The sequence below is a fragment of the Typopeltis vanoorti genome, chromosome 23, assembly GCF_054136105.1.
Source record: "Typopeltis vanoorti isolate ZY-2024b chromosome 23, IOZ_Tvanoo_1.0, whole genome shotgun sequence".
NCBI classification, from domain to species: Eukaryota; Metazoa; Arthropoda; class Arachnida; order Uropygi; family Thelyphonidae; genus Typopeltis; species Typopeltis vanoorti.
In genome coordinates this window covers 78,322,350-78,337,151 of record NC_143571.1, presented here as the reverse complement: position 1 = coordinate 78,337,151, position 14,802 = coordinate 78,322,350, and the positions used below count along the sequence as shown (strand labels likewise).

The 14,802-nt window shown below is 35.2% G+C and overlaps 1 protein-coding gene across 1 annotated transcript in view; it reads left to right on the top strand.

The window, feature by feature from the left end:
• Positions 1 to 14,802, top strand: part of Rpt3 (26S proteasome regulatory subunit Rpt3) — a 112,947-nt gene that overhangs the window by 80,513 nt on the left and 17,632 nt on the right. The window contains exons 7-8 of the mRNA XM_090412589.1: positions 8,878 to 8,954; positions 10,804 to 11,028. Of these exons, the coding sequence (XP_090268715.1) occupies positions 8,878 to 8,954; positions 10,804 to 11,028 (302 nt within the window). The remainder of the gene's footprint in view (positions 1 to 8,877; positions 8,955 to 10,803; positions 11,029 to 14,802) is intronic.

The following is a 14,802-nucleotide window of genomic DNA, read 5'->3' as shown; positions in this document are numbered from 1 at the left end:
AAAGTCCTGAAACAAAGTTAATTAAAGTCCCTGATTGTGATTCTGCCAGTTTTAGATGTTACGATATGTATTCCTTGCGTTCTTCAAAAGTTTTTTCTAGGAGCGATTTGTTAACTGAATTTATTTTTTGAATAAATTCAGTTAATTAATAAAATTAACTGAATTTATTGCAACTATAAAAATGTTTTCATTATTTACTCAGATAAATTCAATATTTAATGCTGCAAATTATATTTTCTGTTAAAGTGGTTTTAAATATGTTTAGAACTTGTATTACTCAGTTGAGAGACTTGGAATGCATGCATGAACGAATTTCACACAGAAGTCAAATGAAAACTTTAAGTTTATAATATATAAAGCACGTATTTATAAGTTTTATAATATCATATGACTATGCAGCAATTATAATGATTAAGAAAGAAAACGTAAACTTAAAATGCTCGTTTTTTTATAGGCTAGTTACAAAATAAAATAAAAATAAGCTAACTACAAAATAAAATAGAAATAGGCTTACTATAAAATATAATTCTTTCAATGAACCGAAACTTACCTTCGCCTTACTGAGAGCAATCTTACACGATTTATCACAATTATTTCATCAGAATACTAGTATCTTTCAACATCCAAGGTGTGTCACCTGAAACCCAGCAAGTGTGGCAGTGCTGACACGCGCGTCATAGGTTTGCCATTACTGGTGTAGATGATGATGAACGTAGTTGTAGTTACTGGATTCAGTGGTGGAGTAGGTGCCCTTCCTCAATGAGTCTTTGGACTTCCTGGAGGTGTTATGTAATAATAATAAAAAAAAAACTCCTCTAAGGATCCACTCATCCCCCATTTGCACACCCTGGAGTTCGCATTTATTGCACCTGTTAAAAAAAAAAAAAAAAAAAAAAAAAAAAAAAAAAAATTCACATTCGATGTCCGTAGATGCTGTATGGTCATTGCAATCCCTCACGTGGTTTTGGCAATGATGTCTTCTGCTAGAATAAGTGGTAGGGTCACAGATTCCCTTTCCATACAAAGTTTGTAAGACAATCACAAACATCCATGGCCGGTTTTGAAACCACGGCCTCTTGGCGGAGAGCAGACATGCTAACCACTGGACCAACCAAGCCTGTGGTTGCACAATTTTTGAAAAGCAAAGTACACCTAAACCTCTTTTTATGCGATAGATACATTCCTAAAAATTACACGTAAATAGAATTCGCATAGAAAGAACTACTGATTCCATAGAAAAAGTGAAGATTGGTTCCAAACCTGAAATATAATGAAAAAAACAAACATTAAATTTGTTAGGATCATAAGAGTTTTATTTACATTTCATGGAGAACACACATACATATAATGAATTTTTAACGATATAATATATCATATTATATATACTATAACGATTTTTTTAATTTAATAACAAAAAAAAATATTCATTTCAATTGTTTGCTAAGGATTTTAAAAAAAATTGTTATTCACTATCAGTTTCTGACAATAAACGTGAAAGTTTTCGTTTTAGTGAGACTGTAATATCACTAGATGTGGTATTATCATCATCGACTCCCCCTCAACTTGTGGAATTCTTCTTGTCATGTCTTGAACAAAAGTACCACTGGTCGTTTCAGTAGTTTTAGGCATGAACTCAGTTATTAATCGCTGTGTTGATGCTTTAGATAAGTCACGATATAATTCTCTGCATGAAGACATTAACATCTTAAGCTCACGTGAAAACCTCCCAGCAAGTTCTTCATTTGGATCACGTCGGGCAAAATAATTGCCTAAATGACTGGCCAGTTTAAGACCTTCTTTAAATCAGCTGTAAAAGTAGGATTATCTTGATCATTATCATTAACTTCTTCACTTTCAGGAGTCTCAGAGACAATCTCCACTGCTATTTCGTCTTTGATAAGAGGTTTATCAATTAACAATTCTTCGATATCTACTGACGTAACATCATCAAAATCTTCTCCGCCAATTTCACATGCCAAACTTATTATATTGGGGAATTCTGCAGTATGATTGAAGGAAACAGGAGCATTCTCTTTAACACTTGCAGGCCAAATAGCTTTCCAGCATGCATTCATAGTTTCTGGTCTAAATTCAGATAATGATAATCAAACCTGATCAATACAATCCATAATTGAAAATTTTTTCTCCACATCCATAACTGACAGTGTTTCATCATCATTTAGTTCAAAATGTACTGAAATGTTCGTCTGACATAATATGTTTTAAAAGTCGCAATTATACCCTGATCTAGAGGTTGTGGTATTGGGTGGCAGAAAACAAAATTGCACATTTGGGTGTTCTATGGCAGGATGATCGGGTGCATTATCAAGAATCAAAAGCACTTTAAATTCGAGACCCTTGTCATTCAAAGAACGTCTAATTTCTGGCACAAAATGTTTGTGGAACCACTCAGTGAAAATATCAATGGTCACCCAAGCTTTTTTGTTGGCCATCCAATGAGCTGGCAATTTTTGAAATCTATGCCTTTCATTGGCCATGGTCTTAATGATCGATTTATGAGCAGTGGTTTTAACATCCGATCTCCTAAAGCATTCAAACAAAATAGGAGTGTTATGCGATCCTTTGCTGCTTTGAACCCACCAACAGTTTTTTGCATTTTTGATACGTAAGTTCTGTTTGGCATTTTTTTCCAGAAAAATCTGGTTTCATCCATATTCCAAACTTGTTCACGAGTGTAACCTCCATCTTCAATTATTTTAGCAAGTTTTTGTGGAAATGCTTTAGCAGCTGTTTCATCAGCAGAAGCTGTTTCACCTTTGATTTTTATATTATGAAGAGCATGTCTTTTATTCTTGTAGATAGACTTATACGTTGGTGTGATACATAACTGTTAATTTTAAGGAAAGACAACGTATACTATTATATTAATTAAAAAAATTTAATTAATACTTCCAGTATTTTGGTAATGTTACATTACCATCTTCAGGGAACATAAAAATAAATGAAATATGCATGCAGGCACTAACACTGAACAAATATGGCTGAAGACAACAACTGAAGTCAGTCCTAGAGTCCTAAAAGGTGCCACCTAGTGGGCCAAATTCGATAATAATCTTGGTTGTTGGGCTGATGTTCTAAGAATGCAAGCCTCCCATATTTGGGGCAATCTCATGCATCCAAATTTATTGAGGTTTTGGGGAGTTTTTAAAGCTGCAGCTGATTCTAAGAATAATCTCTCATATTTAAATTTGCTGCAGTGTAGTAAGGAGGCGTTCTTCCAACGTAATTTATGGCAGGTGTCCAAAGCATGGTCAACAAGTCCTGAATGGCTGTAATGGTGGAAACGGATATAATCCTTATGTTCGGATATCCTAATATTAGCTGCCCTGCCTGTTTGGCCGTAATAAGACAGTTTGCAACTACAAACGACCTGGTAAACTCCAGGTAGGTCTAGAGGAAATGGCTGGTCCTTGGGAGAGCGGATAAGAGGCCATTTTTTTATATGGTTTGTAACAAGTTGTCAAGTCATACTTTTTTAGGATTTTAGTTAAGTTTTCAGAAGTACCCCGAATATAAGGAATAGTGATAGATATATTTTATGGGGGTTGTATCCATATACAACCCCCTATAAAGGTGTTAAGAATATGATTAAGTTCAGTAGTAAGGGCATTGTTATCTGAACTGATTAATTTTGCCCTGTTATATAGGGTTTTAATAATCCCATATTGCTGGGAGGGAGGATGATGAGATTGCTGGTGAATGTATGTGTAGGTTTTTTGTAAACTGAGAAAACCAGGGATCCATCAGGCTGGCATGTAATCAGAGTATCTAGGAAAGGGAGATTGTTATTGTTTTCTTTTTCTAAGGTAAACTGGATCCTGGGGTGTTGATTGTTTAGGTGTGATAGAAGTTTTGGAGTGTGTTTAGGCCATGTGGCCAAATAGAGAACACATCATCTACATAGCGTAGCCTAATAATAGGTTTAAGTGGGGCTGAGTTTAAGGCTTTTTCTTCAGAGGTCTCCATAAAGAAGTTGGCCAGAGGTGGAGGTGGAGAACCCATGGCTGTCCCCTCTATTTGTTTATAGAATTTTCCTTGCCAAACAAAATAGGGCTGAGATATTGGGAGGAAATTTGCCTTGTGGTCCAAAGTATCTTTGAGTGGGACATTGGTGAATAGGGAGGAGACATCAAAACTGACCATTATGTCAGTGTGTTGGAGTGAGAGGTTTTCTATACTGGCTTTAAAGTGGGCTGAATTTTTTATGTGTGAAGGTGTGTTGCCAGTATATTGTGTGAGTACTTTGGCTAAATGTTTGGCTAATTTGTATGTAGGGGAATTGATGCCTTCAGTTGTTGTCTTCAGCCATATTTGTTCAGTGTTAGTGCCTGCGTGCACATTTCATTTATTTTTACGTTACCTGAAGATGGTAATGTAACATTACTGAAATATTGGAAGTATTAATAAAATTTTTTAATTAACATAATGGTATACGTTGTCTTTCCTTAAAATTAATAGTTAAGCATGTCTTTTAATAAACTTAGCCAGCCAACCATTGCTTGCATGAAATTCATATTTTTTCCTCGATTGAGATGAAGTATCTGGCTGCACTTTTTTAATCTGTTCATAAAATCTCAATGCTGATTGCTTGATGGAATTTTCGTCAACTGACATTCTTTTTTGTACGTTATCTTCTATCCACATCGCTAAAGCTTTTTAGGTCTTTTCTAGAACAACATCTCTTGTATATGATGATAATTTCACACTCGATTTTGTACCAGAACATACCGCTTTTCTAATAGCCTCTTCATTTTTCTTTATAGTAAATCTGACAGTTGATTCACAGACTCCAAAATGTTTACCCACAGCCGTCGCACCTTCCCCAGTTTTGAAGACGATCTAAAATATGAAATTTTATGTCCAAGGAAACGGCTTTCCTTTTTTTTTTTTTATCGGCAACGATGGCTGGATTAAAATCTTCGGTTAATGAAATGAAAGTTTGAAAATTACATATAGCTTACCATTTATTATTTCTTTGCAAAATTATTAATTTTATAACGTGATTTTTATTTTGATTTCACTTAAAAAATGCAAATGCAAAAAATGCAGTAACTATGTTGTCTACTCAAACACCAAATTCAAACTGCTAAGAACTGTTTTTTATGCACAGTCAGTTATGTAATTCGGGGAATTTCCCAATAAATGAAATTCGTAAGAATTTTCTAAGTTGATACGAGAAACCAAATTCAAACTGCAAACAACTGCTGTTTTTCTTTTTTTGTTTATGTGCAGTCAGTTATGTAATTCAGGGAATTTAGAATTCATAATTTTCTTAATTGAAACGAGAATGCAATTCTACAAAATTCTCAGAATTTTCTTGAATTATGAATTTTTTCCTAACTTAGACTTTAGGTTGGTCGCATAAAAAAAAAAATTATTTTTGATATCCCAATTCGCGTAAAAAAAATTCGCATAAAAAGAGGTTTAGGTGTACTTGTTCTTTACATCATACAAAAACCTGGTTTTTCTTGAATTATGAATTTTTTCCTAACTTAGACTTTAGGTTGGTCGCATAAAAAAAATTATTTTTGATATCCCAATTCTCATAACTCTGAATTCGCATAAAAAGAGGTTTAGGTGTACTTGTTCTTTACATCATACAAAAACCTGGTGTGAACAGAAATTTAAAGAAGCCAGTGAAATTTTGATTAACCACTCTAATCTTAATAATGGTGGCATAAAAATTCCAAGAATTTGGATGGCACATATTTAACCCACTTAGTTTTTCATCAAACTCTGACTTTAGGACTCTAAACAATTTTTCAGCTTTTTATTGACCACTATCCATACTGGTTTGTTGTAATTTATATGTATACTAATATAAGTAATTTTTTGTGTGAACTTGTTGCTCTCCAGCTTAATTTAATTTTGTAACCTAATAGATAATGATAATAACAGGACTCTAGCTTTGATGTAGTAAGTTTTTTTCCCACTATAGGGCAGACCAATAGTTTTAACATTTGATCAGTAACTTAAGCATGCCACGTAGATTGTAGCGCAGCTTGTTTCTTTGTATATATATGTATACTCCAGATGATGACCTTAATGTGAAGGGCGAAACATCTAGTGTTTATTTTGGTTTATATTAAACTAAAGTTTTACTCTAATGCAGTAGTTGTTTCCATAATTTTCATGATGTATTCTGATCACCGTGTGAGCATGAAGGAAAGGATTCATTAGAGTTATTTTTCTATACATTCCTTATTTTCTTTTATCTGCAGTATAGTAATAAAATTATTTTAGGTTCCCTTTAGTTTGCACAGCCAAATTCTTTTCATACTCTGATTTATCTTTCCATACAATACTTGTAATTTTCCTAGCCTGATTTTTATATATTTCATAACTCCTCTCACTCTTATTCTCATGACATTCCTCCCACATCATCTTCTTTTTACGGATCTCTTGTTTAATGAGATTGAACATTCATTTCACTCCCATTGTTTATATTCTTCAAACTCTAGGGACACTTTCAAATGCTGCCTTATTTAAGCACTTTGTGAAAACTTTCCATATACTTGTGATATCCTTCCCATTCAATAACTGACCATTGGACCAAAGATAGTATTCTACTGAGTTTGTCATAAATTCCTGCTTTGTAGTTTGGCATATAATTTGTCATAATTGTTGCAAAACAGCCACTCTTGTAACTGAGACCCCCCCCCCCTTCTGTTGTTATGATCAGATCTTGAGTACTTTTTATCACATGCTGCTTGAGAAAGTTGCCTTGCAACATCTCAATAAATTCTTCTTCATTCTTATTATGAGATTTCTCTTCTACATGGTCAGTGTTTGTATAAATTTAAGGTGCTCATAATGTTTTCTCATTTAGTATCCATCAGAATAATTTGGTGATGCATTTCATCATCATCTGCTGAACCCCCAAGTGTGTAACAACACCCCAACTACATATTTCATTCCTACTAGCCTCAATTTCACGCCAGATAGCCTCAAACTGGATCGATCTATCTTTGTGATAGTACAGGGAAATGAATCATTTTATGCATGTGCACACATGTTTGTCCAAAATGTCCAATACAAGTCGGTAATTAGCATCTGGTGACACTTATCCATGGCAAAGCATTTTATTCTAGTGCTATAATATAATTTTTATCTGTTTCAAAGGATGAAAAATGATGCACACTTGTCAATACCTATGTGGGCATGACAAGTGGGGGTGGGCTACATGCAGATATTCAAACATATGAGCTCATAGAGAAAAATGTTGTTATATTAAACCTAAGTAATATCTACTTAATTTTCCATTCAACGTTGTTGGTAAGACTATGCTGTTAGATACTTTGTGTCTCTTACAATTCAAACTTCATCATCATCAAATTCCTGCCATGTACCTGCAAGGGGTGTACAAGGATGATAATACTACATGAAAAATTTACATCATTACTAACTTCCTATCTACAATTTTCCTCCAAATCAGTCTGTTACTTCTCAAGACTACAACATTATCAGATCTTATATTTCTATCATCTAAGGCACTTTGTACCGTATTAATCCACCTATATGGTCTTCCTCTGGGTCGTTTTCCTCGCCCATTCTGCTTAAGTGGCCATACCACCTGAGATTAGCTCTGCTAATGCATTCCTGAATGCTGACAATGTCAAGTTCTTTCCCAATATCGTCGTTTTTAATATGATATTGCCACTGGTGCCATCTGTTCACGCCTCTAATCTTTCTCAGGACTCTCATATTTGTGGTCTCTAGTCTTTGGTCAAGTGTTTTATTTACTTCTGACCCAGCTCTCAGATCCATAAGTTAAAACTGGTTTGAACACTGTCTTGTATACATCTAATTTAGTGTTCCGACTAATTCTCTCTTATTCCATATGAATTTATTCAATTGACTTCCTACTATACCAGCTTTGTTGATTCTGTTGTCTATTTCCATATTTAATTTACCATCTTCACTAAAAATCGTGCTTAAGTAGCTGAAATGTTTTACTTGTTCCACAGGTTCTCCGTTCACAAAGCAGTTGACATTTTCTACAATTCTGCCTATTTTCATTGTCTTTGTCTTTTCATTGCTGATCTTCATACCATATCTATTATAACAGTTATTCAATTTAGTCAGGGAATCTTTTGCAGACTTGTAGCAGATTTATTTGGAAGTATAACATCATCTGCATAAAGCAGAGAGCTGAGATTAACCTCTACAATTTTGATATCATGTTTGATATCACTTTCCTTCATAATGTTATCCATATTGATAATGAATAACAGATTTAACATTAAACCATCTTTCTGTACTTCCTTCAATTCTAACTGCTGATTTACAACTCAAATAAAGACTAAGTATTGTCTGATATAATGCCCCATTGACACCATGTGACTAGCATATTGAATAGCTTCTCTCTTGGCACCTTGTTATATGCCTTTTCCAGATCAACAAAACTTAAATACAGATCTTTGTTATATATTCCCATGATTTCTCAAATGTTTGTCATAAACTGAAGATCTGATCCTGACAGCCTCTATTTAGCCTGAATCCAGCTTTTATAAGATACAATATTGAAGTGATAGAGTTTACTCTTGCAAAGCAGACAGTTAATAGACAGAAAACATTTAATATATTTTGGCATACTGTAGTTTGTCTGGTAGAGTTGGATAAATTTTTATTAGTCATTCATCTAAACTGTTAACTAGATTTATTTTTTTAGGTTTACATTTCTTGTTTTCTTCTATTATTTTTATTCTTTCAGTTGATTGTTTTTCTGAAACTATTTTTTGTGTTAAACATCTTTACCTAGTGCATCTATATATTCACTTGCTTTTAATATTTCTTTATATCTATTTTACTGCTTATCATAGCAACTTCATTTATTATTGAATCTCTTTTTTCTAGCTGATAGGGAAGTTCAGAGAATCTTATTAGAACTTTTAAACCAAATGGATGGTTTTGATCAAACTACTAATGTAAAGGTATGTAATGACTTTATTAGTAGCTCTATGTACGAGGTGGTATCAAAACGTTTTGAGACTAGGTTTGTAACACACCAACAGATGGCAGTACAAGGCTGTACACACAGTCACAGGGAGCACGTGCCTCCATAAGTCAGTGTGCCAAAAGACATCGTCTTGTGTGCATTGGGAGCTGTGCAACTGATGCTATTCTGACCACCTGTGTTACCACATCTGCGATTTCATCATGGACTGCAAGTTAGAACAAAGAGCAAACATGAAATTCTGCATGAAACTGGGCAAATCTGCCACAGACACGTTTGACATGATTCGGCAAGTTTACGGTGATGCTGCAATGAGTCATTTGAGGTGTTTTGAGTGGCACGCGTGCTTCAAGAGCAGAAGAACATCACGTGAAGACGATGAGAGATCAGGAAGACCTTCAACGAGCTCAACACCCCAAAAATGTCGAAACCATTCGGCAACTTGTGCATGAGGATTGTCGGAGAACACTCCACAACATTGCTGCCATTGTCAGTGTGTCATACGGAGCAGTCCAGGCAATCCTTACGTGTGATAACATGTGCTGTGTTGCTGCCGAGTTTGTCCCCAGGCTGCTGACCCAGGAGCAGAAGGAACACCACATTGAAGTCTGCCAAGAACTCCGTCAGCGTGTCGTGGATGACCCATCCTTCATGTGGAGGATCATTATTGGTAATAAAAAATTGGGTGTACGGGTATGACCATGAGACGAAGCAACAGTCTTCACAGTGGAAGAGCCCATCATCTTTGCGACCAAAAAAGGCGAGGCAGGTTCGCAGCTCGACCAAGTGCATGCTCATCGTCTTTTTCGACATTCGCGGCATTGTGCATCAAGAATTCATCCTCAAAGGCCAGACCGTCAATAGCGACTTCTACTGCCAGGTTTTAAGGCGCCTGAGGGAGGATATTCAGCGAAAGCGACCGGATCTGTGGCACATGAAAAACTGGATGCTCCACGATGACAATGCACCCTGTCACTGAGCTCTCCTCACACGTGAGTTTCTCCCCAGAAACAACATGATCTCACTTCCACACCCACCCTACTCACCAGATTTGGCGCCTGCAGACTTCGCCCTCTTACCGAAGATGAAGATCCAGCTCAAAGGTCACTGTTTTGACACCATTGCAGAGATCCAGAGCAAATTGCAGAAGGTGCTTGACATGCTTTGAAAAGAAGACTTCCAGGACACATTCCAGAAGTGGCAGGAACGCTGGAAGTGCTGTATTGCTTCGCAAGGGGACTATTTTGAAGGTGATAGTGTGTAAACGTAGATAAATAAAGTCATTTCTTGTAAACAGAGCTAGTCTCGAAACTTTTTGATACCACCTCGTATGTGTCATATTTGAATATCACTTGAACATCTTTTTGTAAACACTATCTTCAATTACTTTTTATTAATTACATTATTTTCTTACTGAGTCCACTGCTTTAGCAAATTTAGTTAAACTCGGTACACACAGTGTGCCCATTGAATAACTAATGGGTATGCAGTGTAATCTCCACTTGATCCAATACAGTGTTTACATCATTCATACAGATTTTGAAACACCATTGGGAGGTGTCTAAAGGTTTAGTGTTGAGCGCAGCAGTAATGCTCTGACTCATTATTTAACAGGTAAGTGGTTATTAAAATTGTAAATATTTTCTAGTAATGTAGAGATTCTAGGAACTAATATATTTAGTGTTGTGATTATCAGTACACAAGGCACAAAGTTACATTGAAATGGTAAATAAAATTTGAATTGCTTTGTTCATTTTGTATAAAATTTATGAATGTTCATGAATTGATATTTCCTTTTTTTTTAATGAGTTAACTTTACCTTTCAGGTAATAATGGCAACAAACAGAGCTGATACTCTAGATCCAGCACTTTTGCGTCCAGGGCGTTTAGATCGCAAAATAGAATTTCCTTTACCAGACCGACGGCAAAAGCGACTGATATTTTCTACAATTACTGCTAAAATGAATCTTAGCGATGAAGTAGATTTGGAAGACTATGTTGCCAGGCCTGACAAAATATCTGGAGCAGATATAAATGCCATATGTCAAGAGGTAATATTCCTTGTTAATGTTATCTGTGTGCCATTTTTAATCATTGTTAAGCATTAGTGAATTTTTGAAAATATGCAATGACATTATTTTCATTCAAAAAGTAATAATACTTATTTTTTTACAGAGGTAATCAGTACAATATACAATTGTGACATGCCCAGAAATTGCACTCCACTGAACAAAATAAATAAAAAGTTAATATTTGAAATGCCATAGGAATGTTTTTGAAACAGCCTGAAAATGTGTCACTCCATAATTTGAGCATTGATAAGTTTTCTTATCTTTATTATTAGATTAACCCTAAAACTTAAAAATGTTTCACTTTTATTTTAAAACACGAGGCAGGTGTGGTGTAACGTGGAAGTTGACAGGAAGACATATTTAAGATGTTGTTATAAGCCAGGGGATGTGGAGGGCTGTGATGAAGAAATGTATAAACAACTTGGATTAGTGAACAAAGGAAATGTAATTATTATGGGCGATTTTAATTATGGCAGTCTAGATTGGAATGAAGAAATAGCATTTAGGAATAAGGAAAATGAATTTCTGAAGTTCTTGAAAAATAACTATCTCAGGCAGCATGTAAAGAAGGGCATACAAGGATCAAGAGTTTTAGATCTGATCATATCATCAGAGAATGTAATTGTGATTGGTGGTTTCACACTTTCCTCCAGTTAGTGAGAGTGATCATGAAGTGATCACCTGGGTTGTGGCTAGCCATATGCAGACTTCTGTGAGGAAAGGATATATGTGGAATTATAAGGCTGGTAATTATGACAAGCTTAGGAGCAGCTTAGAGTTATAGCATGGAATGAGGAGTTGAGCAATAAGGAAATAAATGTTGCTTGGGAACTTACAAAGAAATACATAACAGCATCAATGTGTGAATGTATTTCAAAGGCTAAAAGACTGAATAAGGCAGGTTCAAAATAGATGAATGTGGAGCTTAAGCATGAAATCTGGAAGACGGTACTTTGGAGGCAGTACAAGATGAATAATGGTAATAATCAGTTATATGAAGAGTATAAAGAACCAACCAGGAGAGTGACTCAGTTAGTAAGGAAAACAAAAGTGCAGCATGAGCAGAAATTGGCAAAACAGGCAAAGAAAAATCCTAGAGAGTTTTTTTAGATATGTGGCAAGTAGAAGGAAGAAAGAACATTTTAAGATGATGATAATTGATGAAAATGGTAGATGGTAATTGCTGCCAAAGACATTGTTGAGGTATTCAGTGATCAAAATATTAGGGTGTTTCATCTTGATCAGGGCAGAATCATGAGGAACTTAAGTGTAGAGGACATAGGAGAGGATGGCTTAATTGTGAGCGAGTAGGAGATATTTGAGGAAATAAATACCCTTGATGTCAATAAGGTAATAGGATTTGATGGCATATCACCATTCATCTTAAGGGAATGTTCCAGGGAATTGTCAGTAGCATTAGCATGCTTGTTTAATAAGAGTCTTACAACAGCACAGGTTCCAAGCGAGTGGAAAGAAGGTAAAATTGTTCAACTGCATAAAGGTGGTGATAAGACTGTGGCTTCAAATTATAGGCCAATTCTATATCTGGAGTTGTGTTGAAGGTACTAGAGAGATTGGTGAGAAGTTGGATACAAAACTGGGTAGAAAACAGCAGTTTTCTACCCAGTCATGGACACCTGTCATGGACTGGACCAAATTGTTATTATTTAAGAGAGACCTCTAGAGAGTCATGAACTCATCAAGGAGAGGGGGGGGGGCATACTATTTGTGCCAGCTGTTATACCCATTCTTGAATTCATTCAAGAATGGGTATATTACATACACATAGCATCCAACAGCAATCCATTCTAATCATGTACAACTCTGAGAGAAAAATCTAGCCTTCCTCACCCCCTTCTTGACAGCATTCATTCTTAACTTTCAAGGATGCCCTTGCATCCTTTCTCCAACCTCCAAAAAACAAAAATTTTCATCTACTGAACTTCTACATAAACCTTTCAGAAGTTTTGAAACTCTCAATCATTAATGAGACTTACAAATGTTAATTACTCTTTCTCTGTCAGAAATGTTTCTGAAGAAGAAAATTACAAAGCAGGTTGATTTTACCAATTTTAATCATATAGGTTCTTTTATGTCAGGGTCATGGATTTCGCATTTAATTTGATGTATTAAATCAGACCAAGATAACAAATGTTATTCGTGTTATCAAAGTGTGTTTCTTTCATCATCATCAAATTCCTGCCATGTACTCTCAAGGGGTGTACAGGATATGATAGTACTACATGAAAAATTTACATCATTACTAACTTCCTATCTATAATTTTCCTCCAAATCAGTCTGTTACTTGTCAAGACTCCAACTTTATCAGAGCTTATATTTCTATCGTCTAAGGCAATTTGTACCACATCAATCCATCTATATCTTGGTCTTCCTCTGGGTCGTTTTCCTGCCAACCTGGCAGAGAACACTTGTTTTGCTAATCTTTCCTTGCCCATTCTGTTTCTTTTTATTTTCAAAATAAAAAAACAACTGTATAGAATAATTTATCACTTTGCTCACTCACACTTACAAATTCATACTTTAAAATCATGAATGAAGTCTTTTCTGATAATATTTTTAAATTGTCTGTGGAGACATATGTCATCATCATAATCAAATTCCTGACATGTACCCTCAAGGGGTGTACAGGATATGATAGTACTATATGAAAAATTTACATCATTCCTAACTTTCTGTCTACAATCTTCCTTCAAATCAGTCTGTTACTTGTCAAGACTCCAACATTATCAGATCTTATATTTCTATTGTCTAAGGCACTTTGTACCATATCAATCCATCTATATCTTGGTCTTCCTCTGGGTCGTTTTCCTGCCAACCTGGCAGAGAATACATGTTTCGCTAATCTTTCCTCGCCCATTCTATTTAAGTGACCATACCACCTGAGATTAGCTCTGCTAACGGATGCTGACAATGTCAAGTTCTTTCCTAATATCCTCGTTTTTAATATGATATTGCCACTGGTGCCATCTGTTCATCTCAGGATGTTCATATCTGCGGTTTCTAGTCTTTGGTCAAGTGTTTTACTTCTGACCCAGCTCTCAAATTCATAAGTTAAAACTTCTTTGAACACTGTCTTGTATACAGCTAATTTAGTGTTCCGACTAATTTCTCTCTTATTCCATATGAATTTATTCAATTGACTTCCTATCATACAAACCTTGTTGATTCTGTTGTCTATTTCCTTATTTAATTTACCATCTTCACTAAAAATCGTGCTTAAGTAGCAGAAATGTTTTACTTGTTCCACAGGTTCTCCGTTCACAAAGCAGTTGACATTTTCTACAATTCTGCCTATTTTCATTGTCTTTGTCTTTTCATTGCTGATCTTCATACCATATCTATTATAACAGTTATTCAATTTTGTCAGGGAATCTTGCAAACTTGTAGCGGATTTATTTAGAAGTATAACATTGTCTGCATAAAGCAAAGAGCTTTATGCAGACGATGTTCTTTCCTTTCCTTCATAATGTGATCCATATAGATAGTGAACAACAGAGGGGATAATAAACATCCTTGTCTCACACCAGATTTAAGATTAAACCATCTTCCTGTACTTCCTTCAATTCTAACTGCTGACTTACAGAATAAATAAAGACTGAGTATTGCTTGATATAATGCTCCATTGACACCATATAACTGTAGCGTATTGAATAGCTTCTCTCTTGGCACCTTGTCATATGCCTTTTCCAGATCGACAAAACTTAAATACAGATCTTTGTTATATTCCAATGC